The sequence below is a fragment of the Vidua chalybeata genome, chromosome 1 (assembly GCF_026979565.1).
Source record: "Vidua chalybeata isolate OUT-0048 chromosome 1, bVidCha1 merged haplotype, whole genome shotgun sequence".
NCBI lineage: Eukaryota > Metazoa > Chordata > Aves > Passeriformes > Viduidae > Vidua > Vidua chalybeata.
This window is the reverse complement of record NC_071530.1, coordinates 83,136,455-83,157,557: the sequence shown is the minus strand read 5'-3', so window position 1 is coordinate 83,157,557 and position 21,103 is coordinate 83,136,455. Positions and strand designations below refer to the sequence as shown.

At 35.5% G+C, this 21,103-nt stretch overlaps 1 protein-coding gene across 1 annotated transcript in view; it reads right to left on the bottom strand.

The window, feature by feature from the left end:
• The window catches only part of ABCA13 (ATP binding cassette subfamily A member 13), a 166,520-nt gene that overhangs the window by 94,538 nt on the left and 50,879 nt on the right, over positions 1–21,103 (bottom strand). Inside the window, exons 21-31 of the mRNA XM_053950805.1 lie at positions 18,729–18,842; positions 18,018–18,108; positions 12,663–12,839; positions 10,299–10,599; positions 9,359–9,473; positions 8,167–8,496; positions 7,166–7,235; positions 6,165–6,299; positions 4,675–4,812; positions 1,795–1,981; positions 689–907 (exon numbers count right to left, since the gene is read on the bottom strand). Coding sequence (XP_053806780.1) covers positions 689–907; positions 1,795–1,981; positions 4,675–4,812; positions 6,165–6,299; positions 7,166–7,235; positions 8,167–8,496; positions 9,359–9,473; positions 10,299–10,599; positions 12,663–12,839; positions 18,018–18,108; positions 18,729–18,842 — 1,877 coding nt within the window. The remainder of the gene's footprint in view (positions 1–688; positions 908–1,794; positions 1,982–4,674; positions 4,813–6,164; positions 6,300–7,165; positions 7,236–8,166; positions 8,497–9,358; positions 9,474–10,298; positions 10,600–12,662; positions 12,840–18,017; positions 18,109–18,728; positions 18,843–21,103) is intronic.

Below are 21,103 nucleotides of genomic sequence, written 5' to 3'. Positions count from 1 at the left end.
ACATTAGCAAATGTTTTTAACCTGACAAGTGGCAAATCCTGTGAGTTCATGTCAGAGCTCTGACTTATTTTTGCTATTGTATTTTTTTTTGTAAACTTCTTCATTTATTAAAAACATTTCAAGGCTGGATTTGGCAAAGGAAAATGAGGTGGCTTATTTAAAAATATTGTAGCAATCACTGCCTTTACTTGGATTTTCTGGTTTTCTAACCTTCCTTCTGCTGCAAGCAAAGGAATACAGGATAACAAATATATAAAGTCATTTTGTTGATTTATTTAAAAACTCGGGGCAAGCACAGCAGTTTTCTTTCTATCTGCTTCTCCAGCAAGGATAGAGGTAAAGCAGACAGCATGAGGCAGAACACCTGCAATTTCTATAAGGCTAACCACCTCCACTCCAGTGAAAAACATCATTATTTGATGGTTCTGTATACCAGGTTTTTAAACAGTGACAGTTCCCACTACAAATATATTCGAGTAATAGTTAGATGCTATGAAATCTATCTTCAAGTCATGATTTCAGAACATGAAATGTGCCAAAAACTCACAAAACCCTGCAGGCTCCATTGTTGTTTTCTTGCAAGTTTTGTGTTTTCTCTTTTTTTTTTTTTTTTTTTTTTTTTTAGGTGGCTTGCAACAATCATTACCAATTTACTTGACAGATTTCAGGAAAAGAAAGGAAAACGTACCCACTGACTTGCTCATTCAACTGTTCTTTTGTCCACCTTGGTGCCTTCACTGACCCGTAAAGCAGGAGATGCTCCCGCACTGTCAGCGTGCTGAACAGGACATCGTACTGGGGACAAACACCCAGCTCTGTCCTGATGGCAGCCAGCTCAGTCCGTATGTCCTTCCCATCAACAATAATGGTGCCAGAGCTCGGTGGGTACAGACCAGTCAACAGGGATCTGATATAACACAAGAAAAAAAGAATTCAGCAAGATAACATGCAATTAGCTCATCACTTAGATATCCTTAGAGGCATGTTTTAACATCCTTAGAGTAACACCAATTCAGTCGAGTATAGTTATAGAGATATCACCAATGGTTTGGGTTTGGGTTTAGCTGCTTTTTGCTTTTGGTGGCTTTTTCGGTTTTTTTTTTTTTTTTTTTTTTGGTTGATTGGTTTGTTGGTGGGTTTTTTGTTTTGGTTTTTGAACATGGTTTCAAGAGTTCACAATTTCCCTTCTTCCAGAGCAAAATCAATATTTTTTTTCCCAACCAAATCTAACAGGTGATTGTTTCCTTATTCACATGTGTATTCTGAGAGGAGTATTTCCCAGTTAGGTACCATCCTGCATCACTGGCTTGATGAAAGCTGATTATAGCTAACAGAAAGGCAGAAATATAAACTTCTTAGTTGAGACATTTTTAAAGGTCATTTTTCATTTTATTACTTTCATTTCTGGTCAACTGCCAAGAAAGAAGTCCCCTGCAACTTCTAGGGACAAAAACACCATAAAACTCCAAACTCTCCATGTGATAGGTTGCCAAAAAAAAAAACACTCCTTCAAGATGTGTTCAACTCCACAACCAGACATGCCCAAGTCCTACTTAAGCTGTTCCTGAGATATCACATCATGGTTTAAGTGGCACAGAGGACTCAGTTCTCTACTCATTACATTCCTTTTGTCACAGATATACAACCTTCACTTTCCATGTGCTTTGAGGAGTTTATCAAGTATTTATTTGGAGGCGGGGGGGGGAAAGCACAGCAAATAGTTCACATAATTTTAACTGAAAAAGCATAGCAGAGATCAGAGGGGACAGTAACAGCAGTAAAAGTCAGGCTTACATAACTGTTGTCTTTCCAGCTCCATTAGGTCCCAAGAGTGCTGTTATCTGGCCCTTATGGAAAGTGAGGTTGAGATCTTTAACAGCAGCCTTCCGACCATCCACGTGCTCTTTGGTGAGGGACAGCAGCACGACACCAATGGTGGCTCCTTCAGTGCAAGGGACTTTCCAACCCTGAGGTGCTGGGTCTGCGTGGGGGAGAGTAGCAGAACAAGCAAGTTGCTGAATCTAAACATGTGTTTGTGCATAAAAAGAATAACAAAATAACTTCTCCTACCATTTACCAAACCCTAGAACAGACGTTCAAATTGACTGAACTGACACAAACTACACTGAAATGAAAGATACCATGCCAATTAACATTGGCTAAGAATTTGGCCCATTTGTTACACCAAGTTATGTGCATGTCTACATATGTCTTGATAATGTCATAAAATAGTTGCTATGTTTCTAGTAAAAAAATACTTATAACAACATTATTTTTATACCCATTTTTATACCCATTAGAAAATTCTAACTGTGTAAGCTACTTCATATATGTCATCCAGTTTCAGGCACATAATATTGACATATATTTACAGGCAGTTAATATTCTCAATTCTCTTCAGTCAACTAAACAAAGCAGATCTCTGAAACAATTCAGAGCAGCAGCCTAGTCTAAGCATAATTCCAGGTAAGCAAGGCAAGCAGATATCCAACAATCTTCTAGCTGTGAGGTAACATCCTCAGGAAACTGAGATGCCAGATGACATCAATGAAGTTGCCTTCCTTTCCGTGTCAGGTTTGCACTACTTTCCAAACATGAGCACAGTCTACCAGCAGCCCCATTACATTATTAATGTTTAATATTTTATTGACTCATTACGACTTAGAGATATGGCAGCAAGTTGGTTTATTTTTAAGCAAAGGCAAACCAGATTGGAATGTCAGTCCAAAGAAACAAACTTTTATGCCTGAGAATTATGATAAGAGATAAGTATTCTTATGATATGCTTATACATAAGATATTTATGGTTTATAGTTATTCTTTGCAATACTTTTATGTAAATAAAATGCAAACATTACAAGAACAGAGAACTATCCTATACATAAAAGCTTGAATTGTATAAATCAAATTAAAAATTAAAAAAATACATAATTATTTCAAAGATTGGTTTGTTTACACTGTGAATGAAGAAAATGTTTTGCTGCTTTCACACTCAATTTTAAGCTTCTGGCAAAAATTCTTTCTAAAGTTGAGGTCACTTGCTAGCAAGGCACTACCAGCAGCTGGGACAGTACTGAGATCTCCTAGCCATGCACCTCTCTTCCAGGTACCTTTCTGCTGTTTCCTAAATTTGCATCCCTTAAATTAACAAAAAATCATTCAAGTGCAGAGGGGCCTCAGACAATGTGGCTCAGGAAAGACTCAGGGGGAGAGCTCCAAGTTACTTGCAAGCACTAAACTGATCACCCTGGGACTTCTCCAAAGCAGAGCTCCAAGTGGGTATGCAGCGCCCTGGTCACTGCCAGCCCTGCTGTATTTCTAGTTCCAGCTGGTAGGACCTACACTCCCAGCTCCTCCCTCATACACCTCTGATTTCCTAAAGGTTCTCTGCGCCTCTGGGACCAGCCCTTACCTGGGCTGTATGGAACAAGTGAAGAAATTGCCTGGAAGTAAGTCACTTTGCTGTTCCTAGAAAATCCTTCATGGCTGCATTTATCCCATTGGCAGTACAATTGTACACATTTCTTTTAAAGGACAGCAAGCTCCTTTGCTGCAGAAGTTTTACCATTCACACACAGGCAATTTGCTATCAACCACATGATGTGAGGAAATCACTTAAATAACTTGAGCCAGAAACCACACTAAAACTGGTCAGGCAGAGAAGTTTGTGTCTTTGTTTTCTGCAGATTATGTGGTGAACCCAGAGGGAAACACTGGAAGTCTTCATTTTATGTAAGGACCAAATGCAATTGTGTTAACAAAATGGAGTTGTTTCAAATTGCAGAAATTCAGATAAGATTCATACAAATCGTTTTCCCATGAGTGTTAAAAATGAACCTCAAGATATTTTGAAATCTGTTCCAATCTAGGAGATACCTGTATGTAAAACTGCTGAGTTGTTCAGTTTCTTCACCTATGCTACAGACAACTGGAATCATTTCTAAGATATTATAACTCCCAAAAGCACAACAACCCATCATGTTGTTCTAAGGCCCAAGATGGAACACAAGTGACAGTGACTTACTCCTTCATTTCCAAAACCTAAACTAAATGTGGGAATGTCCCTAAAGGAACTGGAGAGGGGGAAAACGGTAAAAAAAATCTGAATTAATTGTAAGCAAGTGAACATACATAGAAGAGCAGTGAAATTATCTGGAGACTGATAAAAAATTAATTGCAATAACAGCTTTCTAGACAAAAGGCTAAGAAGCAGAGACAGAAAGAAAAGTGATTATAGAAGAGGGAATTTAGAAACAGAAGGGAAAGAAATTAACAAAGATAATTTTTCCACCGAAACAAGAAGCAAATTTTTAAAAAATTAAGAAAGCCCAACATGTTTCAGATTCAGCAAGGGTTCAGTGAATTCCAGAAGATCCAAACAAGGAAAGGGGAAATACACTGGGACAGGATGAACCCAGGAGATACTTATTTTACAACTTTCAAAGAGTTTTCTTAAATGTTTCTGTACAATAGTTTTCACAGAACGAATCAATCATTACAGGGGGTAGCGTAACAGTTACTATATAATATTCATAGTATATAATCCATATTGAAAGAGAGAAAGGGATAAGATCTAAACATATAATACAGGACCAAGCAATGATAAAAGCAGATTGACCATGACTAGCACACCACTCAGAAAAAAAAAAATAATTAAATTCTATTACTACAAACCTTTTTCTTGGAAGTTTTCGTTGAAGAAAAATATATTAGAATTCAGATAATGTCTCTTGCTTCTCTCTCTACCACACAGGTTCTTCCAGTAGGAAACAGTAAAGGGAAAGTACCACCGGTTCTTCAATCCAAATTTTCCTATGTTAGAATTATTATATAAACTGTTGAAAAATTTATAGTCATTTTGCATCTGTTTGTAGACTAAAAATGTCCTATTATTGCTTACAATAAGCTGGTTAGGCCATTTAATTAGACCAAATACTTTACTTAAAAATTTTAATAAAGTGTAAAAAAAGTCATTTGGTCATAAAACCAGGTCCTTCCATAAAATAATCAAGCCTCAATGATGCTTTACCCTGTCTCCAAATCAGCTTTTAAGTGTAACAGAATCACAGACCTAACATAATCTTGTAACCCATAAGGAAGCAAATGCACCGAACAGCCTGCCAAGAGAAAGAGCTTATTTTTTTTATTATAAAAATAGTTCATTGCATCAATTCTTCCATTAATATCTGCAAAATGCAAACAAATCAGCCACCAAAAGAAACAGTTATTGTGGCACATAAACAAATAGGGAAAAAACACATTCCTATATACAAACTAATCTTTGGCAGTGCCTGATATTTTCAGGCATGACTTACCCATCACACAATACACACCCTCTCTGTTTGGAGTGTCATTACGTTGACACTGAAGGGCAAGTGTCAATTGAAGATAAAGTTATTAAAATTCAGTTGCATATTCCACCCACCCCATCTTTCAAGGCAAAATTAATTTTATTTTAATAAAAAAAGAAATACAAAGTAGCCAGAAGAAAAAGTAACATATGCAAATCAGAGGAAAGGTAAAACATTCAGTGAGGCATGAGGCTATGATTACAAATACATCAACCAATTCAATAAGACTTATAAAACTTGGTTCATTAAAAAATCTAAATAAACACGCCACTACTTTCTGAAAATATACTTGAAAATCAATTTCTTTTCTCTGTAGACTGACTGGGAACAAGATATAGCTACTGTGCTGTCTGAAGTTTTTTTTTATCTGAAAACATGCTGTTGTTCATGGGTTTCAGCCCAGGTACTGACAGGAGATTCACCATTTTCCCAGAAAGTTTTGCTATGCTCTTACTGTGAAGATCCAATAAATTCCTATTTCTATGAAATATTTGGCCTACCCATCAGCAAACAAAAGATATTTCATGCCTGGCTACAAATTCTAGTCCAATGTGTTAGCACTAGTCAGTATTTATGTATTTAGGAAGATGCTGTTTCCCAGTCCCTAAAGAAAGTCAGGCAGTTTTGCACAAAAGAACCATAACTCAGAAAAATACATATTTTTTGTTTTATTTGCATAAAAACAAGAAAGACAATGACACAGTAAGTGTTTCCTATGGTGGCTGAATGTTTACATTGTGAAGATATTAATGGATTAATAATATTAAATAACTTCTTCAAAAACATGAAATAAGAACAAGCCCATGATCTTACCAGGAATAATATTGCTGAAATACCAGCCACCTACAAAATATAAAATGGAGTCAAAGAACATCATCCAGCACATCCATCCAAAGGTCATGTATCCTCCTTGTGCTGTTGACTGGTGCACATTATCCCACTGAATTCCTGGTAGTAATAATAATGATTTTTTTTTAAAGGTCAGAGCTAAATCAGCACAGCATTAAAGATCACAAACACATCAACACCACACACTTCTGGGTATTAAAGCACTGGCACAAGACAAATCACAGTTAATAACAGTAACCCTAATGAAGAGAAAAAATTTCTATGCCTCTACAGACCTGTGTTTAGAACAACAGGTGACACTGCTGCTGGGAAAATGTAGAGAAGCTGTTGTAGAAAGGGTTGTTTATAAAATCTGTGAATTCTAACTAAGAAGCATTATGTACATTGACTGCATTCAGAGGTAAACATGAATGAACTCACTGAATAATTGCTTCATAAAATTATTACATTGTAGAAGACATGAAAGGAAAAAAGAAGGCGCAAACACTAGTGCTACAGAAAACTACCATACTGCTAAATGGAAAACAAAAGTAACAAAGTTGTAAATTTATTAAAAATATCACATTTTTTAACTAAAAATGCCACTTTGCTTGCAGTACAGTGGATTATTATATTGCTTCTACAATTCTTTTTACATAATTGTCAAGAAAAGTAGTTTTTTCCAAAACACATTTTGCCCTTCCTTCAGTAAAGATGAAGTGTCCAGTGGGAAATTTATGTTATATATTCTGCAATTGGCTCTTCCACTCTTACAAACTGTTGTACCATTATGATACTTTTTCAATCCACAGCCATCAATACTGGTCTTGCTATAATAGTAAAAAAAAAGGATTACATCCCCTAATATACCTGAACTTGATCCAGCTTATTAATTTATTAGAGATATTTTCAGAACAGACTGAAAAACATTTCCAATGTTTTTGAAATAATAATTACAAAGCTTTTCTCCTAACCAAAGAGCTTACCTATTTCTTGGCCCTCAAAATATGTAATGAAAAATATTCCTTGCCCAAAGGCAGTTGTAGAAAGAAGACACTACAACATCAGAGGAGAAAGTATGTGAACATCAAATAAAAACATTCTGTTAACAAGTTCCATGAAATAAAATATACTGTGATACTAAAATCAAGCACAAACTAAATAGACCTTATTTTTTCCCTCCACACAGGCTAATGGTTGATATTTCAGTTCATGTTTTAACCATACTCCCTCACAAACCTTAGTAGTATTTGCTCCAGCTAACAAGAGCTCCACTGACCTAGTTACTAATATTGGAAAGTGCTATTTTATTTGACCAACTGACACTGAAAAAATGAGCATTTTTTAACAGTATATGAATTATTCCACCAGCTTAATTTAGAGAGTTATTTTGAAATAGTGAAGCCAAAATGTGTGAAATATGGTTTTCTTTATATGATGGTGATACTTGATGTCACATTCAGGGATATAGTATTTTAGGACAAATATATAAAACAGCTTATGGAATACATAGAACAGGAAAGGACCTGAAAAAACCTACACCAAAGAAACACATACCTCAGATTATATGGTTGAACAAACTTCGGATCTATTCCCCAGTTATATTAACAGAAAACCAATCACTAGTTTTTTCCAAACAAATAATGACTTTGAGAAGTGGCATGTCATCAGCTGATCTTGAAAATACACTAATGTTACAAATATTTTGAGGTCAAGACATTAAGAGAACTCATGAGTATGAGGAATGCAACTTCCTGATATTTTCCGTAGGTTTACAAAATTGCCATGACAATTTATTTTTCTTTCCTTTCCACCTTCTAAATATTTTCTCAGTTGGAGATTTATTAGTGTGATTTATTTCCAATGATCACAAAAGCAAACAGCAACATGGGAAAAAATAAATACATTATGGTCTGAAGTTTTGAAACTATAGAAATTCACAGCATAGTTGGAGGAGAAAAATTAGAAAAGAAGAAGAAATATTTACCATTATAATCTGGTTGGTGAAACTCAGCTGGTTCTGCAAGACCAACAAAACTATGTAGGGTAAAAAGCTGATCATATAGACAAGGCTGGCACACAGAGCTGCTGTATCGGCACTGCTGAAAAATGCTCCTAAAAAATAGCTTAACATAATGACTGTAACTCCAAATTCCAGGAGAAAAAGGAAGACAAGGAAGCCATTGCTATAAGCAAAGATACCACTTGCTTTTAAAATGGTGGCCAGAGCACAGCTGCTTACTGTGAGCACAATGACATTCTCCAAAAACCAAGCAAAGAAATGAATGGCTGGATACACACCCATTGTCCTCATATACTGCAAGGCAACAGAGCAAAGAGAGTTAAAGTTAGGAAACAAACTTTCTTTTTGTTTTTCTTTTTTAAACAAAACATTTTGTCACCAAGACACTGCCAGTTTCCCAAAGGATGTCATCTTCCCCTTAAATTTCTTGTTTCTTTGCCCTTGTGCTGTGCTCTCTCCTAGATCAAACACATTATTGAGCAGGGCAGTCTCTGAGATCATCACACATGATCACAAGGAATCACCATGCTCAGCAAAACTCTCTTTTGCATAGGGTTTCAAAAACAGATGATTCCTTAATAATTCCCCAAATTAAAAATCTTACTCAAGCAGTAATTCTGCTGATACAATGAAATCAGTGTAATTCTTTAAAAAGTGTATTTATCCCTATAGAAAATGAATCACAAGGACCCTTCCAAATGCTTAGCACCTGTGAAGACTAGCTGTTGATAGAAGCAAATAATTGTCTCCTTTTTTTTTTTTTTTTTTTTGGTATACAATTTCCCTTTTATTTCTGATAATTACACAGTTCATAACAAATTCTTAACTTATTTTAGTAGTTTTATCACTACAGACTACACAGAGCAAAATATGAAAAAGAATCCAAACCAAAAACCATTCTAATCACAAGGCCTTCCCAAATAACACTTTCCAGCTTCAACTTTTGCTTATTGCTTTTTGTCTCATGGACAATTTGCATACTGATACTCAATGTTTTGAAACTGAGTTGGCAGCTAGAACTGAGCCTACTGCCCAGAGGAAACTAGTGAAAACAAAGCCATCTGGATTATGAGTACTTAAAAGTACCTCACAACTTTTGTATTTCAGTGCACCTAAATTAATACATTTTCTTTTCAGAGGTTAATCTGCCTCTTACCTCTTCAAGATTAATTTCTCTTTCATAAACCAGCTTGCGAACCATACCAGCAACTGAAACCATCCATGTTAACATCATCATAAGTGGGAAAAAAAACCCTATGTTGTTCAAGAATCTATGAAAGAACAAATATGAAAAGCCCACAAAGGTAAACTATTTTTGAGAAGAATGTTAATAGGATAATACTGGAACTGTTCTCAAAATATGCACAAAATAAGATCTGACATGAACAATAAGATTTATACCTGTTCTGGTTAGAATTACTTCTTTTTTTATGCAACAAGCTAAATGTATGTATTGGTACAATATTATTATTTTATTATTACATATTATAGTATTTTAAACCATAAAACTGATATTATTACTCCTGAGGGTTCCATTCAAAGTCAAACAAATATCAGATTTGTGTCAATGGCAAAGAAATATATTTGGACAACAAGGAATACCATGACCAATTTTCACTCCACATCAACAAATTTATTACCACTGACTAATTTTAAAATCTAATAGTTGGGATGTTTTGATGGTTTTACAGAGAACAACCCTACACTTTTGCTCCATCAGCTTCATCCTTCAAGGCACCAATTTACAGTTTGTGTACAGGACAACTAAGGATTTAAAAAGGATCTCTTACAATAATTTAAGCTAAATGTACACTATGTTGACACAGCCTCTGTCCAGAGGACTACTCCATATTATGGCTACAAACATTTGTAAGGGGTCATTTGCCAGACAAACGTTGTACAACATGTTATGTTAAACACAGCTGTTGGGCAATATTTGCTATGCTGTAATACTCTGGTATTGGATGTACTTGTTTAAACCTGTGCAGAGATGTACATTCACCCACTGAAAAGTGGGAACTAGTAGGATCCCAAGTTCTCTAGAACTAATCTAACAAGGATAATACATCAAATTAAAAAGCTGAAATTTTACTTACAGATCACTCATATGGCAAGGGTAAGGCATGGCTTGCACCTGAATTGCTGTCTCTGAGGTGTCTGTCCCAGTCTGTGCTGAAATAATTGCCCTTTCAATCATGTCTTGAAGAGGAATAAAGACATGGTTGTATTTAAACCCATCAGCTGGCAACTTGTGGGGATGAGATTTCCATGTTGGATTTTTAATCAAATCTGTTCTCATGCTGTAGAGAACACTGGTTCTAATTGTGTATGAAATGTGTCTTGGAAGGAGATTGCTAGAATCTTGCTTCTTGTCCTCTGGTGTGCTGAAGATGATACCTGACATGAGAAGAAAGGAAGCTTCATAACTAAGCTTATATAATTTATGCTATTTCCATAGCTAACTCATGGCTAATTACCATGTGATATAGGATGCATTAATCTGTCAGGGCAGGCCTCCAAACTTTCTTGAATCCAAGCCCAAAAATGGAAGGTTTCAGGGACACATTTTTCACGTTCGTGAATATGAAACGTAAAAGATGATTCACATGATAAATGGGTTTGTAAAAATCATTTTTATCTGAGGTGATTTGTCTTTTTTTGAGCTACAGTTTTCTCTTTGCATCCACATTTAGCCCTTTTTGGGGGACTGGTATCAGTTTCACAGTAAAAGCAGCAGCCATAAAATTTGTGCATCAAAGCATAACAGCTTTCATAAGTAGATGACAAAGTAAACAGTACCAAACCACTAAAATTTATTCTGATATTAATCTTCAAGTCAATTGCAGAACTTGTAGTTTAGCACAGTAGAATTTGCATGTTTGTTCTCTCTAGCTCTGTATAAAGGAAAAGAAACCCCAACCATAAAGATGAAAGCTTAACATGTAGCTGTAAAGATTAAGCCAAATACATGAAACTTCTTGTGTCTCTTTTTGTGTGATCCAGACATTTTAGGACTTCCAGATAAATGCTAAATGTTGCCCTTTTCTTCATTGGGAAAAGGGAGATATATCTTACCTACCATATGGTTCTCTGAAAGATAATAAAATACAGAATACTTTACTACAAACCTGATTTCTTTCAACCAGCAAATGTCATTTTTCCATCTACACAAATAGTTGATTTTCTAAGACATTCCATGAAGCTATGGGGGCTCTGAAGACCACAAAAAAAAAGAAAGGAAAAGTCTATTCCAGTTTAACATCTTTCTATGGAAAGGAATGTATGCTACATTAGAGCATGTAACATTGACGTGTTGGACACATTACGTTCCTTAGAATGCCATCTTCTTGCTGTCTAATAATGTGAAGAGATAATAAGGCCAGAGTACTGAAAAATACTCACACAAAATGTCTTGACTTATATTAGCATATGACCCTTCCCTGGGTAAGTGGAAGAAAAATGAAACTGTAATTTGATAATTCAGTTTCCTGAGGGCCAAGACTTATCTGTCCATTTCTTTCCTTAAAGAGACAAACACTTTGCCTTTTCCAAAGTACTCCTGAGCAATTTTCCTTGTCTCAAGGTATAGCCTGTTTGTTTCATATTGACAGAGGGTGGCAATTGCCAGGGTACTGCGCAGATCACAAAACAAGCATGAGATTCCAGACTGAACAGTTTCCTTCTTTGTAAATGCTTTCTCATGTCTTATGTTGTACACTTACAGGCATAAGGGGAACAAAAAAAAATCCCAAAAAGATAGTGGGAAAAACGTTGTGGAACACTTTTTATAGACTTAAGGGGGCCTCTCTTTTGGAAACACTACACGCAATCTACAGCATTTTCTGCAAATCAAGCGTGTATGTTAAGGAAAATATGCTTGCCTTTTAAAGACTTTTGTAAAATTAATTGGTTCTCAGCAATAAGCATATAATGCAGGAAAAAGAGAAAAAGTATAATCCCAGGGAAGAAAAGAAATTTCTTAAGAACTTATTTACTCTGAATAAAAAAGCTAATTACTCTGTGGTGTTGGTTTAAGAGTAAATCTTAACAAATGCCTTTATTTCCTCCTTTTTGAAAAGTCAAGAATATAAAAAATAAATTTTGAAAGGATGTAAACTAGATCATCTTGTCCTCTTGTTAAGTTTCCTCAGTATTCCACATTTTTTTATCTTTTTCTTCTTTAAATATTTATGACCATTCTTTTAAACATTTTGATAGAAATAAGAGACTCCAAGGATTCATTTGGCCATTCCACAGGTAAAATAATATAATTAGTCTTTCCAGCTTACATTAGAGCATTGAAATGTGCTTTATGTTGACTGTATTATATGTGATTTAATGCGCGCTTTAAAACTGTAACCTTTAAAAAGGTAACCTTTACCTACCTTATCAATAAATACAGATAACAGATACAAAGTCTGAAATTTTCTGTAAAAATACATTTTACATAAGGTACTTACTAGCCAAAAGATTATTTTCCTGCATGAGTTCATGAGCCTTCTCCTCTAATTTCTCTATAGAGTCAAAAGGCTGGAAACGGTCCAGTAACACACAGGAAGAGACATTTACAACAAGCTGTGTCAACAGGTCAATCTGTTTACTTGCTGAGCTGTTAAGCATCTTGTTCGTCATAGTTTCTAAGATGAGGAAACAAATTGGACTTGCTTAGTTTTAATGATCTGTACAGAAAGGTGTGTTGTTACTTGCACAGCCTATAAGAGAAATCCTCTTTGTATTAAAAGAAAAAAAAGTTTAAAAACCACAGAAATTTTAGTGTGAACTTGTGGAAGTGCAGTTCATGCCTCAGTGGCTTTTACAAGCCCTCAGCTACTCTTTCCTTCAATTTCAGAGGAATAAAAATGTAAATAATTCTAGCAAAGTTGTAGAAAGAGCCCACATCCTTGAACCTTTTCTTATGTTTCCATAACTACTCCCACAAATACAAGGGAATTACTGTACTTCAGACATCATAATAGATATTAATCTTTCATTTAGCAACATACTATCCAGTTCTTTTCTCCTTGATACTGTGAATATTTCAAGAACCGTGTTAAATAGAGCATAAGCATTTTGACAGGAGTCCTACATTTAAAAGAATCTGAAAAAAAGCCTAATAATCTCTTCATTTTTTACTTTATCTATGGATCCAGGAGGAACATATACCTCAATCAAAGCCTGGTTTCTAAAAAACTCAACCTTTGGAGGAATTCAGGTCTTCATCCATTGGTAGAGAATGTAGGGATAATGCTATATCCTTATGTTTGAGAGAATAATCAGAAGGATAGCATGAGCTAGAAACATGCTACCTAGATTTAATAAAAACATCTGAATTTCTCAGGTAACAATGATATAAAATATTCAACACAATTTTCCATCTAAAATTTTTCAACACTCACTTGAAGATATAATCTTTAAAAAAGGATAGGTGATGACCTCCTTTGATAAGAGTGGTGACAGACAAATCCTGGATCAGAGACATTACTCAGCATCAGCACAGGAAATATTACAATAGGAAGGCAGATAAGTGGAAAATGTATGAAGCAGTCTGAAGAAGAAGCATGATTAACAGTGAGAAGGGTAAAGTGCACAAGGAGAAAAAGCAGAGGAACTGACAGTCTAGAATTCAAAAGGTAGGCAAACAATGACAGGGTGAATTCATAGGTTGAGAGAAACCATAACAGAATAGATGTCTTATTTATGGATACCCTTGAGGAGGACAATAAAGGAAACACCCGTGCTGCACCTTTTTTTTGTTTTTTTTGGTTTTTTTGACAGCATTAGAGAGAAGAAAATATTCCTAACATTAAGCCTGAATGGCAGGGTTTTCATATACATTTTAATACATGTGTATAAAATTATATATAACCCTATATGCATTATTCTGTATGAAGACAGGCTGAAAGGGTTGGGGTTGTTAAACTTAGAGAAGAAAAAGCTTCAGACAGACCTTATAGCACCTTCCAGATCTTATTGTGGCCTGAAGGGCGCCTAAAAAAAGCTGGGGACAGACTTTCTACAAGGGCATATACCAGTAGGACAAGAGGAATGGCTTTAAATTGTAAGAGAGTAGGTTTAGATTAGAACAGGTTGCCCAGAGAAGCTGTGAATGCTCCAAGCCTGGAAGTGTTCAAGGCCAGGCTGGATGGGGCAGGCTCTGAGCAACCTGATCTAGCAGAAGGTGGCCCAACAGCAGAGAGGTCTGAACTATGTCATCCTTAAGGTCCCCTCCTACAGAAAGCATTTTATCATCGAGTGATATATACATACACAAGACCTTAATTTGAAATCAATAATTAGCTAAGAAAAGCTTTTCTCATAAGTTAAATTGCTGAATATTTTAGCATAAGAAATAACATATATATTGCTGTTGGCTTGGAGTGTGGTATAACTAAATATTCTGGAAAAAAATATTGTCTTAATGTGCATGAACTTCTGTACTCCATCATAGAAATAACACATATACGAAAAATGCAATCTACGTGAATGTTTTAAAATCAAGATGTATAGAGTTGATTATGTTGTTTTTTCCCATTCATAAACGTAGCAATTATGAATGAAAAACTTGGTAAATCTGTGTTCACTATTATCTTCATATTTCATTAAAAATCAAGTCAGCCCTCATCTTCCACTCGACTTGTTTAACCTATCATTAAGTAACTGGGAGGAAATACAAATGGTTTATGTAAAACCATTGGATAGAAGTGCTATTTAAGTAAAAATAAAAAGTTGCTGGAATAATAAATCAGGATAAATCAGGAATAAATAAATTTAGGTTTATTAGAAATTAGAAATTAGAAGAAAGTTTCTAGGTATCAGAAGATTTGGGTGGTGGGACAGTTTTCAGTGATGGCATTACAGCCACTTGTTTCCTGCCTTCTAAATACACACAAAACTATATCACTACAATGAGGGCACCAGAGGGGTAGCACAAAGGAAATCTGCTTGTTTTGGTCTTGTTTTTTATCACCCTGGCTGTTATATACAGTGTCACATATAGCCCTCTGTAAGGAGGGCCCTTGATAGTGAAAAAAGATAATTCATGTCTGGGAGAAATCACAGAAGAAGTACAAGAGAGACATTCAGCAAGCAATAATTTAAAAGAGGAGCTTGCAGCATAAATGTCTCCCAGTGCCTCCTGAAAGTTTGTAAGGACTGTGCCCAGCAAGGAGCTCACAAGTTCTAGTGGGCCAGGGTTTATATAAGATCAGTAGGAAATTATTCCAAGATGCTGGGCTGCAAAGCAAGCATAGAGGAAAACAATTTTTTTGCCCACACACAGCTAGCTTAGAAAGTAAAGGGATTAAAAAGAAAACCACAAACTTTTTAGCCCTCAGCCTAAATATTTACCTTGCTCAACCTGAGTAAATATGACATAGTAATCCTGCTAAACAGTTTTAGAAATTGATAACCTTGCGAGGTCTTGCAGTATGATTTTATAGAGACATTGGAAGAGTTCTACATCTATCCACTCTGTCCATGACACTTTACAGCAGGAGTAGCACAGAAAAGAACATCACTAAGTCTGTTAACATTTTTTATATCATTGTATAGAAATAAAAAAAGATACAAAGACAAGCACCTTGTATTTGAGGATAATTAAAAATCATCTGTATGAGAGTGTAGATGTGATAAAAGAAGATATTTGCTTTAGTTAGAAGACATAATCACAGAGATCAGGAGATTTTAGAAAGCTGGAGCTTTGGATGAAAATTGAAAGTATTGTGAGTGGTAAAACCATTAACATGGATATATTCAAGGCTTTAACTGGATGCAAGCAAGGTAATTACAGGACTGAACAGCTGATGCAATATAAGATTAATGAAATTTTTAAAAAAACAAATATAAGAACACACATTTACGGTTAAGTTACACATGATTATGGTCTAATAAAATGAACAAAAAGTACACAAGCTAAGACAAAAATAAGAGTGCATATAATTTTTCAAGAAGTAAAACAACAAAATGAATCTATACAAAGAGTCATAATAAATGTATAGGAGTGCTCTGGTGCTTTGGAGACATCAGTTTCACAAAGGCATAAATGCTCTTGTGATATATAGCCCCTATTGATTTTCAGTTTTTATATGATGCTAATTTTACCAACTCTATTCCCTTAAAATAAGGAAATCCTAGTTTCACAAGCCACACTCAATTAAACCATCCAAACTATTAACCACTGATTACATATTATCAAATATCCCCAAGTTCTGTGAAAAAGCTATAGCTTGAGAAACACAGGTACAGATTTCTTTGACATTGTCTGCATCAGTGAAGATGGATCTGATAATTCCAGAGATCATGGTATCTATTTAATGAAATATTGTTTGTCCATAACCTATCACGTAGTTCTCAGTGTTAGGTCCACACAAACAAAATCCAGCTATTACTCAACTAATAGATTGAGATAGCTGTTTCCAGCAGGCCCTGAAATTTGAGTCTTGCTCTTTCCTCCATCCTGTCTTTCCAACATTCTGTGATTCTCTGGGCTTGGTTTTTAGCTGTGTGATGATCCATCTTCACCTCGAGAGGTGAGCTGTGTACAACTCAGACTAGTCAGCAATTCACTGGTCAAGAAAATCATCTGAAGAGAAAGCAGATTCATTTGAGTCCCTTGCCTAAGGAGAACACAGAGCCCAGATTCTTTCCAGTTTGAATTCTAGATGCCATTTGTCACTTGTCTTACTGAAAGCATGCACAAGAAGTCCTAGCCTTCAAAGAAAGCATTCAAACCAAGGCCAATTTCAACTAAATCTCACAACCTGTCTGCTAAAGAAAAGCCACACCAGCTCACATCAGCCATGACTACACCAGCTCAGGGCAGTAGTACAAGTTAAGACTGAGAGCACACTTCATTTTCAAGCTCTCTGTGGATCTTGGCAGATACTGAAAACCAATAAAAGCTGTATTTCAGGTACATTTATTTATTTTAGCTGTAGTCTTAATTCTTTGTCTGTAAAGCAGACTTAATGACGTACATTTCTGTAAAGTCAATTTTTTCAAAGCAATGAGGGTCACAAAGTCCCTCTGTGAGGGTACCTGAGAGCTCATCACTGCCCTATTCCAGTAAGTGACTGGAACAGATTTTTGTTTGGCTCATAATTAGCCTAACAGGCACTGACCTGAAACCACACAAATCTGTCCTTTCTACCACAATCCTCCTCTGGGAAGTACTCTGCTCTCTTTGTCCATGATGGCACACTGTCTGTTATTGCATTTTATCTCACTTTTCTCTCTTTCTGATTCTCAAAAGCATGAGCTTTTCTTAAATGACATTGGAATCTGCTTCAGTACAGAGTTTTCCTTCTAGCACATGCTGGCCATCATTTTAATGATCATGACAGCTTACTGACAGCTGGACATACTGAATTTTTTTTCAATTACCACACACAACTGATTCTGAATAAATGGAGAAAAAAAATACAGAGAGTTTTTTATCAAACACACTGTATCCAACCTCATTGTCTATTTATTTCCATCAAAATTTACTACAAGAATATACTTCTACCTAATGGAACTGTGGCTACAAGGTTTACATCTCCCTTCACTCCTTTTAAGTATGGATGATAAGTTTGAGACTCTCCCATGACACTTTTCCACTTCTGACTTGTTACCAATATTGTTTCAATATTTGAAATTCAAATTATCCAGCCACTCAAAAGAAAACAATTACATTTGAGACTAACTCAAGAGGGTAAAGTCTCTTATTACTTTACTTAAGTATCACTGATGTAAGTAAAATATTCAATTTCAACTAAATGTAGTTCTAAGTTAAAGCCTAACAAGGCTAACCAGTACATGGACTTTCATATACGTACCATATGCTTGCATTTTTTTGAGGAGTTTTTCCATGTTGATATCCAAATTACTTTCTATGAAATGCTTTACAAAATTGTTTTGCAGTGCTTCCTGAAATGAAAAGCGATAGATGTTACCTCAGGTTTATCTTCTCTAAGAAAATACAAAATATACATATCTATTAATGTTCAATTCCACTACCGAGATTTCCTGCATGACACTGCAGAAGTCATTCAGCTTCTCCATGTCTTTGGTTTTCCCTCTTAACAGGTTAACATCAAACATTTCAAATAAATGGTGGGGGGCAGGGAAGAGATTTAGGAGAGGTGACAGAGGAAGGCACAAATATGTACAATGGAAAAACCCCAGTAAGAAGAATGCCTTTCTTGTATAGTCAATATTTCCCTCATCATTTTTTTTATCCGTTTCACATCTTCCTCACACACATAAGCAATGAACAAACAAGTACCAATATCATTTTATTTCCCCTATCCTTCAGTGATACTGGAGCAATCCTGGAGATAGTGAGGCAACATTTCTTTTAAGTATTTTCGTGTCAGAAGTTTCTCAGCATCAGTCTCTAGGATCATAACCTAAAGTTAATCTGCCTCTTTTCCAGCTCTTTTAAAATCTGAAGTCAGATGTATGGGTGGTTTTGCATGTATAGAAATACTGTCTAGATCAAACAGCAAAAAGTTGGAAAATAGAAAGATCTCCCACAGTTCACCAACCTGAAGTCGTGAGACTGTGAGAACATTTCCACTGGTCTTGAAAACCTCAGACATCCTAAGCCATGTCTCAGAATAACTCTTCAAGTTTTCCACAAAACCAAAAGTGAAATTAGCCTGGGGAAAAAAATACATGGACACAACCGAAGTGAAATGTGTTCACAGTAAATTTTAAGAAACAGAAAAAACTGACATGCTTTAGATCTTCTGTAACTCCTTTTCATTCCATTTTGATAATCAGCAGGAAGAATATCCATGTTTTATTTTTTTTACCTAAGAAATTAAATGTATTTTTTTTCTTTGCTTGGTTTGTATACCAAGCAAATCAAAGTTTTCCTGTCCTCTCTGTATGTTTCCCACCTGAAGTATCAATAAAGACTTCTTTATTTTATGTTGCCTTCATAGAGGGTATCATGGGGGTGCTTGAGAAAGACAGAAAAAAGAAATACAGTTTCAAAAGAAAGCCTCTCAGTTTTGGGTCTTTTATTCAAACTAGTTTGACTGAGTACATAACAAAACTGAAATTTGGAAGCACAGTTTGGACAAGAAATATAACTGATCAATCAATCTGTTTCAAAATACTCTCAAGGGAAAGACTTGACTTGAGTAAAGCAAAATATTTTCTGTCCCAGTCAAACACAATTACAATTTCTCTCTTAGTAAACAACTAGCAATTTTTTCCAGACTGTTTTAAACAGATCACAAGTATACTCAAGACTAGAAAATATTGCAGTATCTTTTTGTTTAAATTGGTGTTATCAGTCAAAGAAGTGCATTTAAGAACAATCCAGCATAGTTGTTATGATAAAAATGGTGACATTTCCCAGAAAAGTGTGTCTGCAGTGAATTGTAAATTCCAGTTTGGGATTATGCTTTTTGCAGTAATTCCTGATGAAAGTATACAATTTCTACCATAGTATCTTAAGTGCCTTTTTCAATATCTCATTCTTAGAACAACATGAGAAAACAATTTCTGGTGGCTCTTTCTTCCGCTTCTTAACACAGAACACCCTAAAGAGACCTTGCACATAATTTTGTTCCCCTGAAAAACATTATGCATTTAACTTCTATGAGAATCCTTATTCCACTTGAAAGCATGATCATTCATTAGGATTAAACAGAAAGTGATCCCAAATGTTAAACTAAATCTGATGTCACGTGGATTAAACAAGTTCTTCTATCAGAAGTAACACAGAAACCTCATGGATTGAAACCCCCAGACCAGGCATTCTGGAGTCAAGATGAAGGGAGACCAGGAAGGCTGCAAGGGTGGCAAATAGGCAGTCTGGGAGATTGCTTTCTCCCCAGTACAGAGCAACTACAGGTCACACCAGAACACAAGGAAATCAAACTTTCAGACACCACTAGAAACTATTATACCAAGCAGCTTGTGAGATCTGGGCTCAGTATAGCTTAGTGTTTCTTGACTTGATTCTGCACAGCACAAATGAATAATAATAATTTTAAAAAAGGAGTTTGTTTAAAAGTAGTTTTGCTTTTTCACTCATTCATTCATGACCATAGGCATTCGGGAAATTCTTGTGTCAGAAGCCTTCCGCACGCAGAGCACTTGGGAGAATCTGTCTCTTATCAAAGCAGCAGTAAAAAATAAAGTCCTACAACTTAACAAAGTGAACAATAAGTAGTTTCCAGGAAAAATAATGTCCAGACAAGAATTTCAAAAGTACTCGAAGATTAAATAGCTGAACTAGTCACTGTATCGTAACCTCCTGATTAAAATTTCTTTGTTATGAGGGAAGTGGAAAATAACAAATGCAAAGTTATTTATATAGATGCTACTCATGCAGACTAATAATTCTGAAATCTAAGTTAGTTTTAATTTTTTATACTAATAATAAATTACAATAAGGAGAAGTAGTAAATAGAAAATAGAAATAACTGCAGCTAGGAGATAAAGAGTATTAAAATAGAAGGTGCCACAGTCTGAAGTGGAAGAACAAGGAACTGAGGAAGAAGTGGTTGATGCAGAACTAACCACATGCACAATAAATACTAGGAATTCATATAACCCAAAAAGCAAGTAGACAAATTATAGCAGCAAAGTCCTGGCAAGCCTGACCCCAACGTTGTTTGGAAAGAGCAGAAAATTATTCAAAATTGATTGTTGAATGTAAGATCAACTCTGAAAATCTTCTGAAATAAGAAATACTTCTATAAGATCAGTTCATCAGTGGCAAAAAAACTTACTTGTGAAAGCAAAGATCAAAGACATCATACGAGGCCTTTGAATTCCTGGATGCCAGCTGGCACTGAACTGTTTTACCCCCAGTCATCACCACAGCCTGTTCCTGTGGCTGTCACCACCATCACTCCACACAGTAGAATTGCTACTTTCTCTGAAACTCAAGCCCAGCAAC